Genomic DNA, 22,296 nt, shown 5'->3' with positions numbered 1-22,296 from the left:
CTTCTAGAGTCGACCATTACTTTGCCTGCTTTAGTCAACAGCACCCTAGGCCAGGGCTGGGCAGCCTAGTCAAGTGAAGGAGGGGCCGCCAGACTCCCCTCTTCAGAATGATGAGCTGTGAGTGCCAAGGTGTAGACACTGTGCTCTGAGAAGGGACCTGGCTGGGGTGGGCAGCGGGGAGGGCTCCACTGAGGGTGACCGACGTGCAGGTGACCAGCCGTCCAGCCCCTCTTCACTGCCTGCATGCTGGTGTGCTGCAGGGCGGCATCCCTCCTGGCTGCAACCCTGCCCATCATCCCTGGATCTGCTCTTTCCTCTCGCTCCCCCCAAGGCTTTTTCACACCCTCCACCCATGTGGTTCTGCTGATCTGAGCCACCTGTGCTCCTGAGTCACAGCTCTTTATCTTTTCTTCTGGTACAAGCTGCTTCCTTCCCGGAACAGCCACTTTTGTTCCAGTTCTGCAAGGTTTGTAAATCCACTAATTTGCAGCTCTCCTGAGATGATTTCCCTCCCTGGCTCAGTGGCAGGAAGTCTGTTTTTGCCCAGTTAGTGACCCCCTGGCATGTGGTCTTTCTCTTTTCTGGCTGATATAACTGAACTCCACCTTCAGGGTACGTAATACCCAAAATGATTGTATAACCAAGGCTGGTAAATGATGTCATAGCCTTTGCAGATTTCAAGATCTTTTAAACTATTTTTAAATGCCCATGGACTTTTTTTTTTTTTTAATTTACCAGGCATTGCTAAGGGCCTGGTAACTCAAGATGCAGCTATGTTTGATCATATAAATAAATATAAGGCAAAAGGCTCACTGGGGGTGCCAAGCGCATGGGATTTTGCTGTCATCCTGGTACCTTGGGCCCTGTGAAGAGGCCGGAGTGGCCTGGGTTTAGAGGCACAGAATACGGCTGTGTGTACTGACACGGGAATAATGAAAGCCCTTGTGTAGAGGCGGGGGGTGGGGGCAGGGGGCAGTCAAATTGCTGAGCTTACTTCTAGGAAAAAAGCTTGTCTTTTTTTTTTTTTTTTTTTGTCTTCCTAAGAATAGTATCTGGCTTGTTCCTTTTCATAAAGGAAAATGTTTGAAGTACGGATGTTTCCAGCCTGAGCTGTGCCAGTGTGTTCCTGGGGCGGCACCAGGCTGGCAGGGGGGCAGGAAACCGTCTCAGGCAGAGAAGAAGCTAAACTCAGCACAATAGCCTTGACCACTAACCAGTGCCATCCACTTCATACACCGTCTGCAGTTTTATGTTCATTTGTGAACTTGTTGCTGAAATGGACAGGGGGTCACCTGAGCTTTACTCTTTGAAGTGTTCCTGTTTCATAAAAATGCTCTTGGGTTTTTATATATTCATCTCTCTTTCTCCTGATCCAGTTTTCCTTTGGCAGGCCAACCTTGACTGAAGGTCTATAATGTTCTAGAAGCCCCACGATTTGCATTGCATGTGTTGTTTTATCTGATCCTGCCCACAGTACGCAAAGCTGGACATTCATTTCTCATACAAGGGAAATAAAGCTCAGAAAGGTGACCTTACTTACCCAAGTTATAGATTCAAACTCCAGTGGGCCTGAACCCCTGGTCCAGAAAGCATTCACCTGAAGTGCAGCATGGACAGCATCTGTTGGTCTTTACCATGCCCTTGCTTTCTGCATTAATCTGTCATTCTGATTATTCTATAATATTCTCCATCCACATAAACCCTACAAAGTTTAGAAGTTTGTCAAGCTGTGATTTTGAAAGCATGCGAAGGATAAGTTTCCAGATATCACCTGGCAGGTGTCAGATCTGCGTTGGTATATTGTTGTTTAGTTGCTAAGTTGTGTCCGACTCTTTTGTGACCCCATGGACTGTAGCCTGCCAGTCTCCTCTGTCCATGGGGTTTCCTAGGCAAGAATACTGGAGTGGGTTGCCGTTTCCTTCTCCAGGGCCTCTTCCCAGGGATTGAACCTGCGTCTCCTTCATTACAGGCAGATTCTTTACCACTGAGCCACCAGGGAAGCTCTGAGTTGGTGGGTGGAATGTGTCTATTTATAGACCACCATAATTAGGTAGAATTTGTGGCCCATCCAGAAATAAAAGCCAGAAATGGCATTGTTGATGTCCTGCTGAGTTCTGCAGTAATCAAAGTATCATAAATATGACATTTTCCATAATATGAAAAATGGCACTCTTAACTAAAGATCTCTTGAAATTTAATGATTTCCCTACTTTTTCTATTTACATTTTTCCCCCAGTCCTTTATTTCAAGGAACAGGAAATCTTTAGAGTGGGTTTTTTGGTTAGCCTCGAAGAGTATATATCTTATGATATCAGTAGACATCTTTCTTTGAAGACTGTTCATAATCTCAGATGCTAGTCAAGTTTCATTTCATGATTTTTTAGAGTAATCTGTTTGGAGAAAGCCCCCACCAGAGGTTTAGAAAATAAGAATTTACTTTTATTCAGTATCATTAAAATAACCAAGTTAAATAGAGTTCAGGGATTTTCCTGGTGATCCAGTAGTTAAGACTGCCTTCCAATGGAGAGGGTGCAGGTTCGATCCCTGGCTGGGGAGGTAAGATCCCCCGTGCCTGGCAACCAAAAACCAAGCATAAAAGAGAAACAATATCATAACACATTCAATAAAGACTTGAAAAAATTGGTCACTGTAAAAAAAATTTTTTTTAATGAAATAAGGTTCAAACTCCAAATCATAGTAGTTTGTGGGATAAATGCACAAAGGTAAAAAGCAAGGCAAGTTTACTCTAGCTCCCCACCTTTTATAAATACACTGCTCATGAATAGGAAAGGTTTCCACCCACTTGGAGACCTTTGTTCAGTAAAAAAATGAGTCAACATTTGAGGAAGGAACAAACTAAAAATGAGAAAGGAAAGGAGAGGTCAGTGATTTGGTGCATTTAGTATAGTTCTGTGGAATTTAGTTTCATCTTCAAAGCGTGTTCTCCTCTTCATCATATGTGGCCTGGAGGACTGAGCTTTCCAGTCTGTCTGTACCGCCCATTCCTTCTGGGGGAGAAATTAGACATTTTGAAATTCGCCACGTGGACCCAAGCTGAGTTATGTAAGAGTCATTCTACAATGGCTGGTAGCTCTCTCTTTGATGCATAGTCTTCCAGGCAGTGTTTAAAAATAGCTCAGTCAGCAGCCTCAAGCTACTGGGGGTGTGTCAGTAGCTTGAGTCCACATACACAGGGGAGCCTATCTCTTTGAAGACTGACTCAGATGACTGGGTGGGCCCCTCGCATCCCCTTTAAGGCTCTTCAGAATCACATCTGCTATTGGTCCCGGCTTTGATTTCAACAGAAAAAGGAACCCAAGTGGGAGCCAATCAGCTGCATCTTGAAGCCTCACACTTACTTCCTCATGGGTTCATCTTCTGGGTCTTCAGTTTATGAACTGAAGTTTTTATATCGTAATAAACCCATTTTTAAAATGCGCTAATCCCCAGAGGTTAAATGTTCTATGCAGGTTTCCAGCTGGGCCTGCAAAGGTGCAGATCACCATCAGATAATATTAAACCTGGGCAACCCTGAGGTTGTCCAGTGCAGAACCGTGTTTCCCAGCCTGACTGACTCCACATCGCTCTCCAGTGTCCAGATTCCATGGGCCTTTCCATTCCTACTGTCCATGTGTATTGCAAGCTTCCCACACTCACTGCTGTGATTGCCCTCCAAGCCCACGGTAGATATAGCTGGTATCGCTCTGTGTACATGCTTCTCAGCATTGGATATACAAACACTTGTCACTGGACATAGTTCATGAGATTGTGGCAGAGTATAGATGTGAACTATAAATCCATGTTCATTTAATCCATCTTTTTCTGCTCATTATTAGCCCAGAAAAAAAAACTGACAGTTTGAGCCATTTGACTTACCCTTGGTCATCACCACTTGATGAGTAGGGACTTTTCCAGTTTTATACAAGTGAAAGAGTGAATTGGACAAGATAAAAATGTTCAGAAGTTCAACAGGGCTCAGTGCCATTTGCTTGTGAATAAAGAACTTGGAACCCAGATTAATCATGTTGCTATTTAAATATGGAGAGCTTAGTCATCGTTCAGTAAGGACTAATTAGCCACAAGCCGCCTCTGGTGTTACTACCACTCCAGCTACAAGTGTCTGGTCATTGGTCAATTAACCAATTTCTAGTGGACAACCTGCTTTCAAATACATGCTCTCTCTTGAGTCTCATAACCACAAACCTGTGAGGTAAGGGTTGTCAGCTCTGGTTTGTAGGTGAGCAAGCTGAGGCCAGGGAGGGGACAGCTCACCCCGAGTTGTCCAGTGAGCGAGTGGGCCGCAGTGGCAGGGCCTGACCCAGCCTCCCGAAACAAGGTCCCATCCTGCCCACCTCTGCTTTATCCTATTCCTCTTCCTCTTGATTAATTTTCTCTTAGTATAAACAGCAAAGAGTCAGACTGTCTCTACCTCCTTCTGAGGACCCCCGCCAGGTCTGGCCCTTGGTCCTGCATTATTTGGGGACACACCTTTGGACACATTAGGGCAGGAGGGAGCTTTTCAAGTTGAGTGGGGATTTCAGCCACCCTGACTGCCCCTTGTTTACGACGGGCTCTTGGAAACTCACAAGACTCAGTCCTACTGGAAGACTGCAGTCTTTACTCACATCTTGTGCCATAATGCATCCATTTCTTTGAGTCTGGGGAGAGAAGAGTACGTGATCTTTCCAAAGCTTCCCTGTGAGTTAGGAACAATCAGAAGCCAAGCCTCAAAATTGTTCCATTGGACATAGTTCAGTGTGAATTCCGGATTTCAGCAGCATCAGTATAATTTTTCATTCACACCCACAAAAAGTAATTAACAAAAAGTTAATTCTGTAAGGTAGGGGATGAGGCAGGTGAATGCTAGTGCCAGCTTGGCATCTCCTAACTAGTTGTATGACCTTGAGTCATATGAATTTCCTGGAACCAGGATTTCAATCAAAGGAACCCCTTCTAGATTTAGTACTCTGTGATTCTAAGGATTGTAATTTACCTCCTAACATGATAATCTTCTTAAAGACAGGGCCCATGCATTGAATCTGACCCCAGGTTATTGTCTTAGGATGCCCAGGGAAAGGCAGGAGCGGACGACCATGCTGAGGCAGGACAACAGGAGACTTCCCCAGAATAGGCCGTTAGAACTTCCTGGAAGTGGAGGTTGAGGCTGAGAGCAGCATGTAGCATGAGCGGGTCACCTGAGGGTCATGACTCAGGTAATGCCCGACAGGTGGGAGAGGAGGGCCCTGAGACCTGGCATCCAAGGGAGCCCATTATCCAGCAGCCTTAGACATCAGCAGTGAGCACCACGAGGGCAGAGATGGGGAGCGGCGCTGGGGGCAGAGAGAGCTGTGGCAGGGGCATATCACCTGCAGCCCAGCCCGGGGAACACAGGCCCCTGGGGATCAGGCGGTGTTCAAGAACAAGGTGCCATTCCCACGGACTGGGTGGAGAGTCAGCCTTGCCTGGACAGGGCCCTGGCAGCTGCCTCAGATGTGGGCTCTGGGAAGGGGTCTTGGAAAGACGCCCTTGTGGATAGGAGGCTGAGCGGGGCGGGGGAGGGGGGGCGGGTACTTGCTGCTTCAGCTGGGAAGAACCTCCAAAGCAGGGCAGGTGGAGAGAGGGGTCCACAGGTCCAGTCCAGAGGTTCCAGGAGGGCCAAGGCCAAGGAAATAATGCAAGGACAGCTGGTGACAGCTCATTCTTCCCAGTGGAATTTGACAACCCCTCCAAGTCCTTTGGAGCTACACATGGCCCTCCCCCACCCCATCCAAACCAAGCCAGGTATTCACTAATCCAGCCAAGGAAATTACCTGTCTTACAAGTTTTAATACTTATTCATCATATCTTCAGGAATGCAGTTAAAGCCCATCATTCTAAACAAAAGGATTCCCAAACCTTGGATTTCTCTAGTTATCTTGAAGAACTGTGTGAATATTTTAAGTTGTTTTAATTTGAAAAGTAAGTAAGTTTACCAGTGACAGGAAGGTTTAAAAGCATCTCTCCCAGTCTATTGTTGCTGCTGCTGTTGTTCAGTTGCTAAGTTGTGTCCGACTCTTTATGACCCCATGGGCTCCAGCACTCCAGGCTTCCCTGTCTTCCACTGTCTCCCAGCATTTGTTCAGATTCATGTCCATTGAGTCGGTGATGCTCTCCAACCATCTGTCCCAGTCATACTTGCAGAAATAGCCAGGCAGCACAGGATGTGCTTATGTTATAATGACCTTTATACAGGAGGAGAAGTTAGCGTTGTCTGGTCCAAGCATGTCAGCATCTGCACTGTGCACTTACTTTAATGTTCAAATCTTAGCAAAATGTTTTTGGCTGTGCCTGGTGTATATCCATACACAGAGGCCCTCAACTGAGCCTTGGAATGTATCTGCTTACCCCCTCTATTCAATTTCCATTCTTCCACAAGATTACAGTAGGCATCTGTTTTCTTTAATAGAATTTTCCATAGCTACATAGTCATTTTCTTTTTGTAATCACTGCCTTGTTTCTCATCTTATTTATTTTCTTGGCTTCTAAATTACTCTGTAGAATTCTAGATATACAAAGAGAACCTTTGTTATGAGCGTTTCTTAACATCCTAAAGTTGGAAATCAGTAGAAGGGTGGAGATTTTAGGGAAGGAGGTGACGCAGGCCAAGCAGAGCCCTCCCATCAGGATTCACCACCCTTTGGGTAATAGTGCCAGGCCAGTTAACCCTAAGTGACCAAGGTTTCTGGGGCTCCCCCCTCATGTATCAGGTCTCCCTCTCCCACAGGGCACTTCTGTTTTCTGGCCTGGTCCTAGGCAGCTCGTCTTGTGCAGAACTGACCTCATTGATCTTGAGATCTAAACTGTCTAAAGGGAGGTTATGGGAGTCCTCATCTCACTGTTCACTGGGCACAGATTTCCGTGCTGATCAGCCATTTCCATCACCCTCAGCTTCATTACCTGGTGCTCCTGTACACCAGCCCTGGTGAACCTTTCTCTTAGGTCTTCTTGGGTTAGTCACCAGAACCAGGCTCTTTCCCACCGAGCACCCCCATCCCTTTCCACCAGATTCTCGCCCTCCTCCTGTCCCAAGGACCATAACCCTTGGGGTGCCTGTTATGTGTTACGATGCATGAAGATGCCATCATGTTTGCATCTCTGTTCTAAATGACACGTCCTCACTGACATATACCCCTTCAGGTACATGCCTACATCATCAGCTTCCTGAAGAAGGAGATGCCAAGTATGTTTGGAAAAGAAAACAAGAAGAGAGAACTTATCAGCAGGTTGCCAGAAATCTACATTCAGCTGCAGCGAGAATACCACATCTCTGCAGGGGACTTCCCCAAGGTCAAGGCCATGCAGGTACGGAGGCCCATCACAGCATCACCGGTGGGATTGGAGGGGCAATGCCACCTTGCCCCGCTGGTTGCTGGGTATACATGTGGGTTTCATGGTTTAGAATGTAGGAGAACGCAGTGTTTTCATCTTCCTAGTAATCCATGATTATAGGCGCCTGTGAATAAAGCAGAAATTGCCTGCCTCCTGAAACATTTAAACAAAAAGGGGAAACATTTCAAGAAGTAAATTAAGCTTGCCTGAAAAAATCCTCTGAATAGCTTCCTTAGGCTGTGTTCAAGGTTGTTTTAACACTGAGGTGATAGCTGTTTTATTAGAATCCCAGAGCCTTTAGGGAATTAGAGCTGAGCGTGACCTTGGAGGTCAGTTCCAGGGGCCTCCTCAAACCGGCTCTCCCCAGCACTGCCCCACGTGATTATGTGCTTGGGCAGTGTTGCCGCTGCAGGCTCAGGAGCCCAGCGAGAAGCCGTGGTGGGCTGTGGCCGTGGCTGGAGTCCACTGGGGACAGCGAGCTGTGCTCACTGAAGGTTTCACTGAAAGGCTAGCTTCAGGCAGCCTTTGTCCTAATTTCAGAGTCTCACTGAGTTGTGTCTGGGCAGGCCCAGATGACCCCAAATGGATGCTACCACCCTGGCCTGACCAATATGTCCACCTTCTGGCAGTGGTGTTAGGTAACCACTGATTTCAACACTGACCTTGTCCTCCCCACCTGTGAGGGGGGAGGCCAGTGAGGCCGCCCCACCTGGCTCCTCAGAGAGCCGGACCATCTCCTTGTCCGGTACAAGGACCCATCTGCACTGGAGGCCACAGTCCCCTCTGGAAAGCAGGCAACACAGTTCAGATTCCTGCAGCCACCAGCCAGTAGTAACTGGAACAAGTGAGGCAGGCAGGCCAAGCAAAAGGAAACCGGGCCATCCACCTCTTATTTTCTCACATTTGGTAGGAATGTGGGTTCTGAGGAATATGTCTCTACTGAGCAGAAGACAGTTCTGCAAGTGCGATGAGAATCTGTGGGGCCCATGGCGGGGGCAGATTGGGGAACACCTACTCCCTCCTCAGTGGGGAGGCCCTGTCCTCCCCGGTGGTCACTGCCCTATGAGAGTGCAGACCTGGATGGTTCACGAAAAGCTGGAGATCTGTATTTGTATGTAAAGTCCCCTCGTTTTCAAATTTTGGCTCTGAATTTGAAAGAACACTATCTGGGCCAAAGAGAGCTTGCAGCACACTGGCCGCCCCCTGGAGACTCTGGGCCTCTGAGCCTCTGGCCAGCCTGCAGGGAGGAAGGGACATGGGAGGAGGAAGAATCAGTAGTGGAGGCAAGGTCAGGCCTCAGGAGGGGCAGCGTCAATCCTGAGGAGTTTGTTAATGTTAACTCTCTATATACAAAGTACACGCTAAATTTGGAGTGGGTTACACTTACTGTTGCAATGCCTGGGATCAAGGTGAATGCATCTGGTATACAAGATCTGGTCAAATATGGTTTAGTCAGCTTAAAAAATAAATAGAAATATATATATATATATACACACACACACATATATTAGAAGTGAAATTGATACTTCTGTACTGAGATGATGGTTTGGATTTTTTTTTTTTTTTTTCTGGTCACAAGATGGATAATTTGAGGGCTCCTGGGGTCTCTTCCTGAGCAGGTGCTGCTTTAACTGGATTATGCCCTGCACCCCATGACCAAACTGAAGGACAACTGTTCCCTTGCGTCCTTCAGATATTTTGGAAGGGAAATCAGTTTCTTGACTGAAATGGTAGCTGTGAATAAATACGCTGTGCACACAATGGCCTAATGGGGCATCCGTGTTTCCTTGTCTCCTGAGGCTCCTGCGATGCTCCACCCACAAAGCACTGCTCCTGAGACCTGAGGTCTCCCTGCCAGGCCCCCCTGCCTGTCCCCGGGGAACTTCGTACAGAGCAAGCGAACTCTGCGACCAGAGCTGCTCCTGAGCGTGCTCGCCTGGGCCTGGCCAGTCAGAGGGCCCCAGGCCCCTCTGAGCTGGTCACCAGCGGCAGTCCCTCACCTCGGGTCTCAGTGGCCCATGTAGCTGGGTGACAGTGGAAGGGCCCGAACCTTCCCTGAGAACCCTGTGGTCAGCCCCACCCCAGGCGCTTTAGCACCATCACTGGACACCTGGGTGCCCCGTCACCTGTGTTCTTTTATGCATTCACCTAAGAAAAGCAACTAAGTCTACTATGGCCGATCACTGTTCTATGCCCCTGGAATAAACCAGTGAATAAACAGCATAAAATTTAAAAAAAAAAAACACCTCTGTCCCCCCTACAGAGGTCCAGTCTGGGTTACAGCCTGTGCTGCTGTGGCTGTGGCTGGCAGTGATGTTTTGGCAGCAAAGCCCTTTGTTGGGCCATGTGCTCCTTGTTACAAAATAAGTGTCATTGAGCTTTGGTATAATTAATTTATTCAGTGTCTTATTTAGTGCCTCCCATAGAAGGCTGTTACTCCATGAAGCCAGTAACCCGTGTCCTTTTTTTGGCCATATCCCCAGCTCCTGGGGTGTTGCAAGCACTCGATGAATATGTGTTGAGTGAGTTAATAAGTTAGTGTATGTTTGTTTATATTGTAGCAAGCTCTAGGGTAGTGAGTTTCTCAGACCCTGATCTAGACCTGACTCTCACAGGGCTTATAGACCAGTGGTTTCTGAAGCAGACTCCTGGAAGGTGGCCAAGGATTCTTCCTTGGGAAGCCAGCCAGGCCTTGATCACATCACCCCAGTCCTTCAGGGAATTCCCGAGAAGCAAGGCAGGCCTGGACCCCGAGGGCATGCTTACTACACAAGCTAGTTTGCTGTCACCCAGGAAGCTCTGAGGGTCCAGGTGTGGGTCAGGGTGTCTGAGCATCTATCTTTCCAGTCACAGGCAGTCAGCCTTCCCGTGTATGGGACAGTGCAGGGGCAGAAGGTTGGAGATGATAATGGTCTTGGCACATCCCAGGGTCTCGCAGAGAGCTGACGAGGGCCAGCTTTAAGTCTCTGCTCTCCCTGTGCTCTCATGGACCAAGCTAGACGGGGTGACTCTTCTCCGTAGCCAAGAGCTGATTGTATTTTGCAGGCTTTTGCCTGGTGGTGGGGGAGGCTGGTGACCCGCAGTGCACCGGCCTGTGTCCACCCTACACCCACTGGGGAGGGAATCTGATTTGCTGCACCAGCATGTCCATCTGTGCTGCAGAATGAAGGGAGCGGTAGCAGGGCCACCTTGGTGGGTGGCACAGTTATCCTTCTTGGAGAACTGGGCCCCCACAGCAGATGAGTTGGCAGCATTTCAACAGCAGAGGGCAGCAGAGCCATCCCCATCTGCCCCAACCCTCCCAGGGCTTTCCAAAATGCTTCTGGTACATGCTGGGAGTGGGTGCGCAGGGGAGAGCCCAGCGAAAGCTGGGCTGGGACTGATCTTTGTCTCTTGGGAGGGAGTTCCAGGATCCCAGGCTTGGTGGCTTAGATGGATACAATTGTTGATGGGTAAATCTTTATAAATTCCCCACTGTATGTTCATCCCAGTAACAAGTCTTGGAGCTACCCTGGGGAGGGCAGGGATGGCGTAGTTTAACTTGGAGCCCACCCCATCCCCGGCCAGGACTGGGTACCACGCACATGAGCATAGAGCTTACTTCCTGTGTGCCCTCCAGGGCGGGAATGGCTGCTGCTGCTGCTTCCTGTCCACCTCTGCAAATATGTGGCCATTTCCCCTGGCATGTTTTCCAGAGATTTGCAGCCTGAATCCACGTCCCCTGCAGGCGGGTGGAAAGTTTGGGCGGGCACCACCCTCATTCGTCCGCTTGGCCAGACACAGAGGCTCTGTGTGTGCCCAGAGCTCAGGCTCATTCATGAGGAAATAGGGTAGGTGTTCGTGCACTCAGGGGAATCCAGACTTGTTTACCCCAGCAGCACTGGGATTTTTGTGTAGGCTGCCTGCTTTCTCTTCTCAGTCCCCTTGGCTGACCGACCGAGATGCCAGCAGCTGGAGCCCAAAGTGTTGGCAGCATTATTTGCTGCTGATGTTAGGGTGACATGCAGGTGACTATGGTCTGTCAGTGAGGGTGGAGGACATGAAAACTGAAAGGTAGCTTAGAAACCAGACCTGTGCTGACCCGCTGCTCTGAGCTGAGCGCAGGCCACTGGCCGGGTGTCAGCCCAGCCCAGACTGCTCTGACAGCTACAGGGTGTGCTGCTGAGAAGAGTGTTGGAGGCACCTCTGCTGAGATCTGCCAGCTCTGTCCTCTCTACTGTCTGAAGCTCAGGACTCCACTTCTGAATAACAGCACAGAATGTCTGCCCTTCCAACATACCCTCGACACCCCAATTTTGATTCTCCACTGAAAACAACCTGAGTGTCCAGCTACATGGGACAGGGTAAAGGAGGAAGGACCCAGCTATACAGTTCACTATCATGTTGCTATTAAGAATAAAGTTGTTTATTTTGTATATAGCGGTGTTATTCCCTTTCTCCTAATTTATTCCTCTCCCTTTTTCTCCCTCGATAACCATAAGTTTGTTTTCTTTTTATTTTTTTTTCATAAGTTTGTTTTCTATATCTTGAGTCTGTTTCTGTTTTGCAAATGAATTCACTTGTATTATTTTTTAGATTTCACATATAAGTGATCTCATATGATATTTATATTTCTCTTAGTTCATGTAGTATGATAATTTCTATGTCCATCCTTGTTGCCACTAATAACAATATTTCATTCTTTTTTGTGGCTGAGTAATAACACGTTTTTGTTGTAGATAACAGGGAACTACATTCAATATCTTATAACAACCTATAATGGAAAAGAATCTGAAAAAGGTTATGTATATATAAAATCAAATCACTTTGTTGTACACTAACACAATATTGTAAGTCAACCATAGTTCAACTTTGAAAATTAAATCAGATAAAATTTAAAATTTTTAAAAAGGTTGTATAAAATTGATATCATAAAAAGCTATGATACATTTTTTCTTTAAAATACAGGTTGTTAAATAGTTTTGTCTTATTTCAACTAAAGAGTGTGTGTGTGTGTGTTTATTAAAATGGCTATAAATGTATCCCCCCCATGTTAGCAAAGGTGATTGCTGGGTGATGGTATTATAAGTGATTTAAGATTTTTTTGCTTACTAGTTTTTCCCTAGTTATTTACAATGAAAGTGTGGTATTTATGGTGACACAAAGTTGCATTTTTTTTCTAACTGCCTGTCCCATGACTTCTGTCCAGAACAGTCAGGTCCGAGGGGTATGTATGTGAAAGCTCTTGCCCTCGGGAGTCTCCCTGCCCCATGTCCACAAAACCATACCCCTGAATGGCCCCTCCAAGGCCCTGTGGGATTGTCCAAACAGAAATACTTCACATAGAGCCCAAATAAAAACCGCCATATCTGGAATTCTTTGCATTTATTTGGCAAAACTACTGTTGAAGACATCTTCACTAGATTTTTCAGGCCCCTTTTAAAAATCCCCTGAGTGACTCTCACAGTTCAGGACCAGAGAGGATTTGTCTCTTGTGATAACCAGATGGTTTCTCCCCTCCAACAGCCAAGGGGTATGATCCCTCGGCCCCAGCCAGGGCAGCTGAGGAACATAGCCTTTCACAGCCTTCATTGTCTGATGTGATAGTTCCTTCCCTCTTTCTTTCAGTTTCTTGGCTTTTCCCTTTGTTTAATGACTTTATTCTATTTTATGTTATCATTGTTTCACTGTAAACTAAGTCAGGCCCTTTTTGGAATATGAGTTCCCTGAAGGCAGAGACTATGGCTTTTCATATTTATATTCCTGAACAGGGCCTGGCGTGTAACAAATGGTCAGTAAATGTTGGATTAGATGGATGAATGGATGAATGGATGGAAGGAAGGTGAGTAACCAAGGAAAACCAAGGCAGGAAGGACTATTTCTACAAAGCCATTCACAGAGCCTCTGTGGCATCTACAGTCGGTTCCCATCCTGGCCACATCCACTCGGGCCGTCTCCAGACCCTGTGGTCTATCTGCTCCACCCAGCTCTCCTGGGAGATGGAGCTGAGACTCACCCTTATCCCACTAATACCTCTCAGCTCTGTTGGCTGCATTTGTACTTGCCCTTCCCGTCCCTGCTGGCTCAGATGGTAAAGAACCTGCCTGCAATGCAGGAGACCTGGGTTCAATCCCTGGGTCAGGAAGATCCTCTGGAGAAGGGAACGGCAACCCACTCCAATATTCTTGCCTGGAGAATTCCATGGATAGAGGATCCTGGCGGGCTACAGTCCATGGGGTCGCAAAGCATTGGACACAACTGAGTGACTAACACTATCCCTCCTCCTCTCTCTCTTACCAGTTTCAACTTTTACGTATTTGTACTGTAAACTACCTTTTTTTAGCTGGTCACTATAATCTTTCAGTAATCATTTTTACTTAAATAAGTTCTACAGACAGCTCTATCACAGCTTCATGTTACAGCACTAAGAGGCTAGCCGAGTGGGAGGAGGCCTGGGCTCTGGTCTTGACTCCACCAGCGCACACACCCCTTGTGCTTTCTGTAGGTTACTAATACCTGCCCTTCCTCTCAGCATTGTTGTAAAGATCAACTGAACTATGTAAAGTATGTAAAATTCTTTAAAAGCTGAAATACTAAATCTCTAGAGTGCTTAAAAAAGGCAGGGTGAAGGAATTTTGTCTCAAAGCCCTAGGGGTTCACTGTCCCTCATGCTCTTGCCAGCCTAGGTCAGCTACTGCAGGAAAACATTGCCTCTTGTTCCAAAAGCAACTCCTGGTGAGTTCAGATATGGGAACCATACCAAAGAGAGAGCTCTGGACAGCCCAGAGTATGGGCTTCCGGCTTTAAGGGATCATTTGTCCCTCCAGCCACCCCTCTCCTGTTTGCTTCCTGCAGGAGGGCTTTAACCAAGTCTGTGGTTTCTCCTTTTCCAGGAAAAACTTGAGAACTACGACTTCACCAAGTTCCACTCGCTGAAGCCCAAGCTGATCGAGGCCGTGGACAACATGCTCACCAACAAGATCTCGTCACTGATGAACCTCATTAGCCAGGAGGAGATGAGCATGCCCCCGCCACTCGTGCAGGGCGGCGCCTTCGACGGCACGGCCGAGAGCCCCTTCAACCAGGGCTACGGGGAGGGCGCCAAGGAGGGTGCCGATGAGGAGGAGTGGGTCGTGGCCAAAGACAAGCCCGTCTATGACGAGCTCTTCTACACCCTGTCGCCCATCAACGGAAAGATATCAGGCATCAACGCCAAGAAGGAGATGGTGACCTCCAAGCTGCCCAACAGCGTCCTGGGCAAGATCTGGAAGCTGGCTGACTGTGACGGCGATGGCATGCTGGATGAGGAGGAGTTCGCGCTGGCCAAGCACCTCATAAAGATCAAGCTCAGCGGCTACGAGCTGCCCAGCAGCCTGCCCCCACATCTTGTGCCGCCCTCCCACAGGAAGTCCTTGTCCAAGGCCGACTAAGGGGCAGATGACACACAGGGAAGGCAATGTGGGGCGGGAATCAGGGGAGCCTGGGCCTGAGGCCCACCCTGTCACCAACTCACTGACCCTGGGTGAGACACTGCCTGCCCTGTGCCTCAGTTTCCCCATCTGTAGAATGGGAAGGGCAGACACTGGACCCTAGATCAGGTCCTTTTACCTTAAAATTCCCTGAGTTTCTATTAAAATATTGGGGAGAGGGGATGGATATGAAGTTTGAAGGGTTGAGAACAAAGGGAGATTCCAGGAATGCTTCCAGGAAGTCCTTGGAAGCCTGGAGAAACTCGGACATGGAATCCCAGGAACCACAGGGAGTGAGCCAGGGGCACTGCTAGGCCCCGCTGGACTATTCATTGTTATGAGCCTGGCTCTCCCTCAGAGAGCACCGGGAGGCAGCAGAGACCAGCTTATTTATTTTGTTCCCTGCTTTATTTAGAGTGAAAAAAAAAAAAAAAACCAGAGGTTTCTGTTCTCTCCAAACTATCTACCAAAGAGAAGAGGGCTGCCCCGGCTTTGAGGGGAGGACACACCTTGTCTGCATGTTCCCGTCCCTCTGCTGGCCCGCGGAGCAGGCAGCCAGGCCACAGGGAGTGTCCCCCACAGCGTCCACTGGCCGGCCTTCCCGGGGCTCCCCCAACCCCAAAGCCTTCCCAGCAAAGTTATATTTGGTTAGGAATTTGGAACTCACAACCTTTACTAACCCCTGGCGAGATTTCTAGTATTCTAGTCACATTGAAATCTGAAAACGAGCTTTTCTTGTCTGTCCAATAGTTTGTAGCTAAGACTGTCATTTAAACTAGAGGAAGAAAAGAGGCGGCTTTCCCCAGTCCTCAGTTAGCATGGTCACATGTCTCTAAGGCTCCTTGGTCGATGGCAGGATTTAATTTCAGCAAAAACATGGCTTGGTGCATGCACTGTCCTGGCCCTGTGGACACAAAGGGAATGAGGGGCCAGCCCACCCTCACTGGCTATCAGGTAGAAGAAGTCAGTCTACTAGTGTTAGAAACTATTTTTATAACAAGAAAATGGGCATTTTTATCATGTCCAGTTTTTTAAATACAGTTTCTGTATAAAGGATAAAAACCCTTATGCAGAAACAAGATGGAATCTCTCATATAAAGCCTTTTCTTCAGAATCTGTGTGGTTCATACCACGGATGCCTCATGAGGCAGGGTTTGGGCACTTCGCTGTACATCAGCTCCTGAGTGTTCTCTCTCCCAGGGGCCCTGTGTGAACCTCTCTGGACCACTCACCCAAATGCCTGTGACCAGTGGAGATCAGCCTCTATGTGGGCTCCAGCTGCGGGATGCAGGTGGCTTTCCATCACCATTACTTATGCAATAAGAGAGACATGGTATTTCATCACTGTTGTGATGGCCACATGGCCTGGAACCCTGCCGGCACCAAAATGAAGGAAACCCAAACAGTCCCGCCCAAGTCTTCCCAAAGCCACATTTTTTTTCCCCTGATGTCATCAAGGGCAGAACTGCAGATTTAAAGACGTTTATTTATTTAGAGAAACATTTTCCCAGATCCTAGCCCTCACTCTCCCTAGCTTACTTTCTCAATAATTTAACTTGAAGAGAAGTAAATACATAACATGGTTTTAGTCTTAATGAGCACTTTTAAATTAATTAGACACACAGAGACATTTGTGATTCCAGGACTGTAATCTGAGCAGATGGTTCTGCGAACACCTGAGGACCACCCAGGCATGTGAGCACAGTTGATCCAGCAAAGGACAAGACTGAGAGAGAAGGAGAAAGAGTTCATTTGTCCAGAGGTCTGGAGATGCCAGAGTTAGCTGATTTCCACTCAGATTGATCTTGCCATGTTCAGCTGTCATATATAAAGATAAATATATACACATATGTCCCATGAGTACATATTTTTGACACTTGTTAATGTGTGTATATGTAGATTTTGTCTATATACTGACATAGAGGAATATTGTTTTAGAGGAGCCGGAGAGGAGGTTTCTGATGCTATGAGGATAGAAACACCTCATGGGTGATCCCTACCCCACCACCCCATGACCTCTGGCAGGAGATCATCTATCAGCTAAATGCTGAGAAAAAATGAAGAGAAAGGAATTCGCATGTCCATTTTTGTTAATATCTTCTCTTGAAACCTGAAGTCACCCATTGTGAAAAGTTGATTGGAAAGAAAAACACTGGAAACCATTAGGGATGGCGGCCAAGCGAGGACCCTTTTCTCCCCAGGACCTGCACAGAGTTCCTTGAGTCTGGATCCAAAACACCCGTTACCCCCTGACCCTGTGCAGCAGGGCTGGTAACACAGAGCCCTCAGGATCTGGACACCTTGGCCGACTGTGCTGTCCTCCCAGGACCACCCGACTGTCCAAGAACCCCCTCCCTAGAGCACTCATGGATGGCTGGGGGTTGGAAGCAGCTGAACTCTAAAACTGTCCATGCTGTCCATGACTCCACAGAAGAAAACCTAAGGATCTCGAGTCTGTTTGTGTACAGCTCATGATCACAGAGTACAGCTCTGTGGCCACACGCTGATGTCCAGCCTGCTTGGCGTCCTACATGGATTCTTTCCTCGCCACATGCTTGGATGGCCCGGGGTGGGGCCACGCTTCCGTGGGGAGGGCCGTGCATTTCAATTGGCTTTTGCTTCTCTGGGGCTGAACTGGCTTCTCTGGATCACTTGTCATCGTGCAACAGTAACGCCTGGATTGGGGGCTGTGGCTCCTCCCACAGAGCGGTGGGCCTTAAGTAGTTGGATTCTTACTCCATATCATGGGACTGGTGTCCAGGTGGGTCAGAGAGCATGTGAGAAGAAGCCAAATGCCTTGTGCTCTCCCCCAACCCCCACCCCGCTTACAGCCCACAGGAAAGGCCTCAGCAGAGCCCTGACCCCGCTGCTCTGACCACGGTCCTTCACTGTGTCCACTGGGTCTCAATAGCCACCCCTGTAACACACTGGGAATGTCTTGTACTGGAGTTCACCATGTAGGATGGGGTTTAACCACCAGAGTCATGGCTTGACAGCCACCACCGGGACCTTTCCACTTTGCAGCTCTGCTCCTTCTGGATGCCCAGAGCAATGCCATGGACAGATTGCCTTGGAGATAAGGAAAGCGTTTAAAGAGGCACTGTTTATTTCCTCCATGGAATGTGACAGAAGAGTAACTTTCTTAGGACAGATAACCACTGAGTTTTTTTCCAGGTAAACATGGGCTGAATTTAAGTGTACCAGGTGACATGTTAATTAGCCAAAAAATGCTATTAATACACAATGCTTCTATTTTTTTGTAATCTTGTTTCAAAACGTCAAAAAAAAAAAAAGTCTACTGATCAATAAACTACTGAAAAAAATCACTTTTTCCCGTTGGCTCTGGTTTTTCAATGACTGTGTACCAGTTGTCTTGGGAACAAAGCAGGCATCCCTTGGAACCATTCTGAAACAAGGCAGAGGCGTTAAGGGATGGGCGTGCCCCTTGGCACACCATCCCTGTGACGCTGTCTCTTTCTGCATGTTCTCTAGGTGGGAGATGGGGGCTTCTTCAGCAGGAGAGCAGCTCCATCTGATGTGGGCAGAGGCCAAGTCTGGGAGCAGGCGCCGAAGGAGGTTTATGCCCCGACCAAGAGTGACTGGAAGCCAAGACTGGAAGGGACCATTGAGGAGACTCTTCTGAGGCTGGGGACGGGGCATCACTGAGCACTCACAGGAGATGGCCTCTCTAGCACTGAGGCTGGGGACGGGGCGTCACTGAGCACTCACAGGAGATGCCTCTCTAGCGCTGAGGCTGGGGACGGGGCATCACTGAGCACTCACAGGAGATGCCTCTCTAGCGCTGAGGCTGGCCGGACACCTGAGGGTGCCATGGTGCTGGGATACAACCCCTGGCTGGCTGGCGCTGCTCCTACCTCTCGCCACGCCTTGCAGGTGCAGAGCTCCCATAGTAGACATCTGGAGTTTTCACACTGGCTCCCACGTACCCTTTTAGTGATCCAGACCTGGAATTTCCTTTGGCAGGCCACTCTCTACTTCCCCACCGTCAAACTGAAAGGTGAAGTTTGGGGAGACAGATCCTACTCCTTTCCAGGATGGATCCTGATTGGCTGAGCCAATTAGAGTACTTCATCCACCTGGTCACAGAAATGGTTCAGAAATTGACATGTGATTATGAGAGGTCCCTCAGACTTCTGTTCCAACTCTCAGGAAGATGTTCTCTCTTTTCTAAACCATGCAGTTCGAAGAAGTGAGCCTACTGGTACAACAATATAAATAGCTTTGAGAGAAGTGCCCAGTGGTGCTGGAGGATTTAGGCTGGCAGCAACTACCCCATGGAGCATGAAGATGAAGGAGGCATTGAGAAAGGCAAAGGAAATCCAAACCTGTGGTGGCATCATTTGAGCTACTGGATCAAACCTCACCTAAAGTCCTCCTGCCAGACTTTCCAGTTACATGGACCAGTATGTTCTGTTTATATTGTTTAAACCCATTTGACTTGAAACTTCAGTTACTTGCAGCATAAACATTCCAAATTTATATGACCAACAGGATTCTCACCAGGGGTTGCAGTCAGTCACAGCCTAGGAGAAGCTGGTCCTGGTATCATGTACAGTACGCTTTATTACAGTTGAACTTGGGAAAAAGAAGAGCAGTTTCCTGACAACCTACCCAACAACCTCAAGTACAACCACCTCTGTTGAGATATGTGTGCAAAGGGCCAAGCAGCTCCATCCTGTCCTCTGGGGCTCACATCACATGGGATGCCTGGGCCAAGGCTCTTGATGGGAGGTGAAACAAACTTACAGAGGTAGGAGGAAGGGGGACTTCCTCGAAGGAAAGGATTTCTTTTTTAATATCAAAAATTATAGTTGTACAATATTGAGAAATATAGAACAAAATACAATTATTGGAGAAGAATTGCTCTACGATATTGTGTTGGCCTTTGCCACACATCAACCCAAATCAGTCACAGGTATACATGTCTCCTCCCTCCTGAAACCCATCCCATCTCCCACCCCATCCCACCCCTCTAGTTTGAGCTGCGTTGAGCTCCCTGTTTTACACAGCAAATTCTCACTTGCTCTCTGTTTTACACATGGTAATGTATGTGTTTTTATGCTAGTGTCTCGATTCGTCCCACACTCTCCTTCCCCTACTGTGTCTACAAATCTGTTCTCTATGTCTGCATCTCCCTTGCTGCCCTGCAAACAGGTTCATCAGTACCATCTTTCTAGATTCATATGCATGCATTAATATTTAATATTTGTTTTTCCTCTTTCTGACTTACTTCACTTTGTATAATAGACTAAGTTCATCCACCTCATTAGGACTGACTCGGATGCGTTCTTTTTACAGCTGAGTAATATTGTATGTATGTACTACAATTTCTGTATCCATTCATCTGTTGGTGGGCGTCTAGGTTCCTTCCATGTCCTTGCTATTGTAAAAGTGCCGCAACAAACATTGGAGTACATGTGTCTCTCAGTTATGATTTTCTCAGAGTGTCTGCCCAGCAGTGGGGTTGTTAGGTCACATGGTAGTTCTATTCCTAGTTTTTTAAGGAATCTCCATACTGTTCTCTATAGTTGCTGTGTCAACTTACATTCCCACCAGCAGTGCAAGAGGGTTCTCTTTTCTCCACATCCTCTCCAGCATTTATTGTTTGTAGATTTTTTTTAATGATAGCCATTCTGACAGGTGTGACAGTGATTCCCCATTGTAGTTTTGATTTGCATTTCTCTAATGATGAGCAATGCTGAGCATCTTTTCATGGGTTTGTTGGTTATAGGAAAGGTTTTTAACTGGGGCTGATATGAGACTGTGGATGATGGTGCAGAAGAGACATTCTAAGCTGAGAGAAGAACTGATGCTCAGATGTGAGCAGGTTGCTCTGGTCCCCACCTGGCAATGGGGAGTCTTGCTCTGTGAAGGCATGGTGGGCTGGGCGTAGGCTGACAGGGAGACAGGGTGCTGAGCTGGGGACAGTGATGAGGACCTGCAGGGGCAGTGGGAGTAATCGGGTGGGGGGTGCCCTGTGGAGTGCCCGTTGGTGGGGCACAGCAGTGACAGCTATTGGTGCCTGACTGGACCTGGGGCTGCGGGCAAGAAGGAAGCTCAGGTTCATCCCAAGTGCTGGGAAGCCAATCAGTGTCAGGAGGGACCTCCCAGGGAGAGGACAACAGGGGCGGGGGCTCCTCTTGGATACAGGGGATCTGTCCCCCACCCAAGGGCAGCATGCCCCTCACTCCCAGCCACAGGCTGAAATTCAGGTGTAATGGATCCCACCCAGCTCTGAAGGGCAGGCTCTGGCCACTGCCCCTCTCACTGGCCTGGACTGTGAGGGATGCCTCCCTCAGGATGGTTGCTGGGCTTTGGGGTGGATGAACCTAGGTACACAGCCTAGTCCCGTGACTGTAAGCAGACAGTCCTATGAAGCCCCCTGAATTAGAACTTGCACTCCTTGTGTCGTGCAGTCCACGGTTGCAGTGGGGGGTGGTGGGGTTGGAGAGAGAGGCTGGCTGGCTCCCACACAGCCCTGCTTCTGAGCCTCGGGCCCAGCCGGAGCACAGGTGCTGGGGCCCCAAAGAGTGAACACCATATCTCTGACTCTGGAGGAGATTCTTTCATTCCCACAGGCAGGCTTTGCGGGTGTGGGTTACCCCTTTTCAGGGGGAGCCCCCTTCAGAAAGTGGCCCCCAGGTGGAAGGGACCCTATCATGCAGCCCTAGTCTGGGTTGGGTGTGTTTCCATCAAGCCTGGAAAGCCCAGCCCTGATCCAGTGCTTCCTTGTGGCCTATGGTGAGTCCCCCCAGGAGAGGGTGTGAGGGCTGTAGCCCCACGGGCTCACTCCCATCTCCAGCCCTGCAGGTGCTCCCAAAGAGACCCTGCTGGGGTGCAGAAGAGCAGCCTCAGCCTGGGGTGTGGGTGCAGAGGCTCTGACCAGAGGCTCTTGAACCCAGACTGCAGCTCCCCCATGGAGCTCCCACCCAAAGCCAACTCGAGACCATCCTGTGGGCCTCTGTGTCTTGGGCACCAGGACTCCACCCGATACTGAAGGCCTTGGCAGCAGGGAGATGATGAAGGAGGAGACCCTGGAGCATCAATCTGGAGCATTCTTGAGCCGCCCCCTCCAGGCCCGGGCCACGCCCTGTGGCAGGTGGGAGGACAATGCCAGCTGTGTGCCGTCACACTGCCTCGCTGGCCCAAGAGGAGGGCCATGGCGCTACCCCAGCCTCAGCCTCAGCCTCTCTTGATGTCTCTCCCTCCCCGCCCAGCCCCTGCTATCTGCCATCTCCAACCGTCCAGCTAGGTCTCCTCTCAGGACATCAACAAGGTGAGCGGTTTCTTTTTTCCTTCCACCTGCCCTATTCATCCCGAGCAGCAGCAGCCGAATGCTGTGGCCCAGGGGAAACCTCTGGCAGCAGGAGCTCTAGAAGAAGAATCTGGAAAAGGGGGTGGGCCACTCAAGTGTAGGGCACCAGCAAGGAGCCTAAGACCTTACCTGGCTAGATCCCAA

General features: G+C 48.6%; 2 protein-coding genes across 2 annotated transcripts in view; both read left to right on the top strand.

Annotated features, from left to right (window-relative positions):
* Positions 1-18,142, top strand: part of EHD4 (EH domain containing 4) — an 84,695-nt gene extending 66,553 nt beyond the window's left edge. The window contains exons 5-6 of the mRNA XM_043471557.1: positions 7,177-7,341; positions 14,241-18,142. Of these exons, the coding sequence (XP_043327492.1) occupies positions 7,177-7,341; positions 14,241-14,777 (702 nt within the window). The 3' untranslated portion in view covers positions 14,778-18,142. The remainder of the gene's footprint in view (positions 1-7,176; positions 7,342-14,240) is intronic.
* A 3,765-nt stretch (positions 18,143-21,907) lies between these two features.
* Positions 21,908-22,296, top strand: part of SPTBN5 (spectrin beta, non-erythrocytic 5) — a 49,548-nt gene continuing 49,159 nt past the window's right edge. Inside the window, exon 1 of the mRNA XM_043471553.1 lies at positions 21,908-22,113. The gene's annotated coding sequence lies outside the window, so the exon portion shown is untranslated. The remainder of the gene's footprint in view (positions 22,114-22,296) is intronic.

This window comes from Cervus canadensis, chromosome 6 (assembly GCF_019320065.1).
Source record: "Cervus canadensis isolate Bull #8, Minnesota chromosome 6, ASM1932006v1, whole genome shotgun sequence".
NCBI classification, from domain to species: Eukaryota; Metazoa; Chordata; class Mammalia; order Artiodactyla; family Cervidae; genus Cervus; species Cervus canadensis.
Note: the sequence above shows the minus strand (reverse complement) of the source record. Positions and strands in the feature narration are given on the sequence as shown.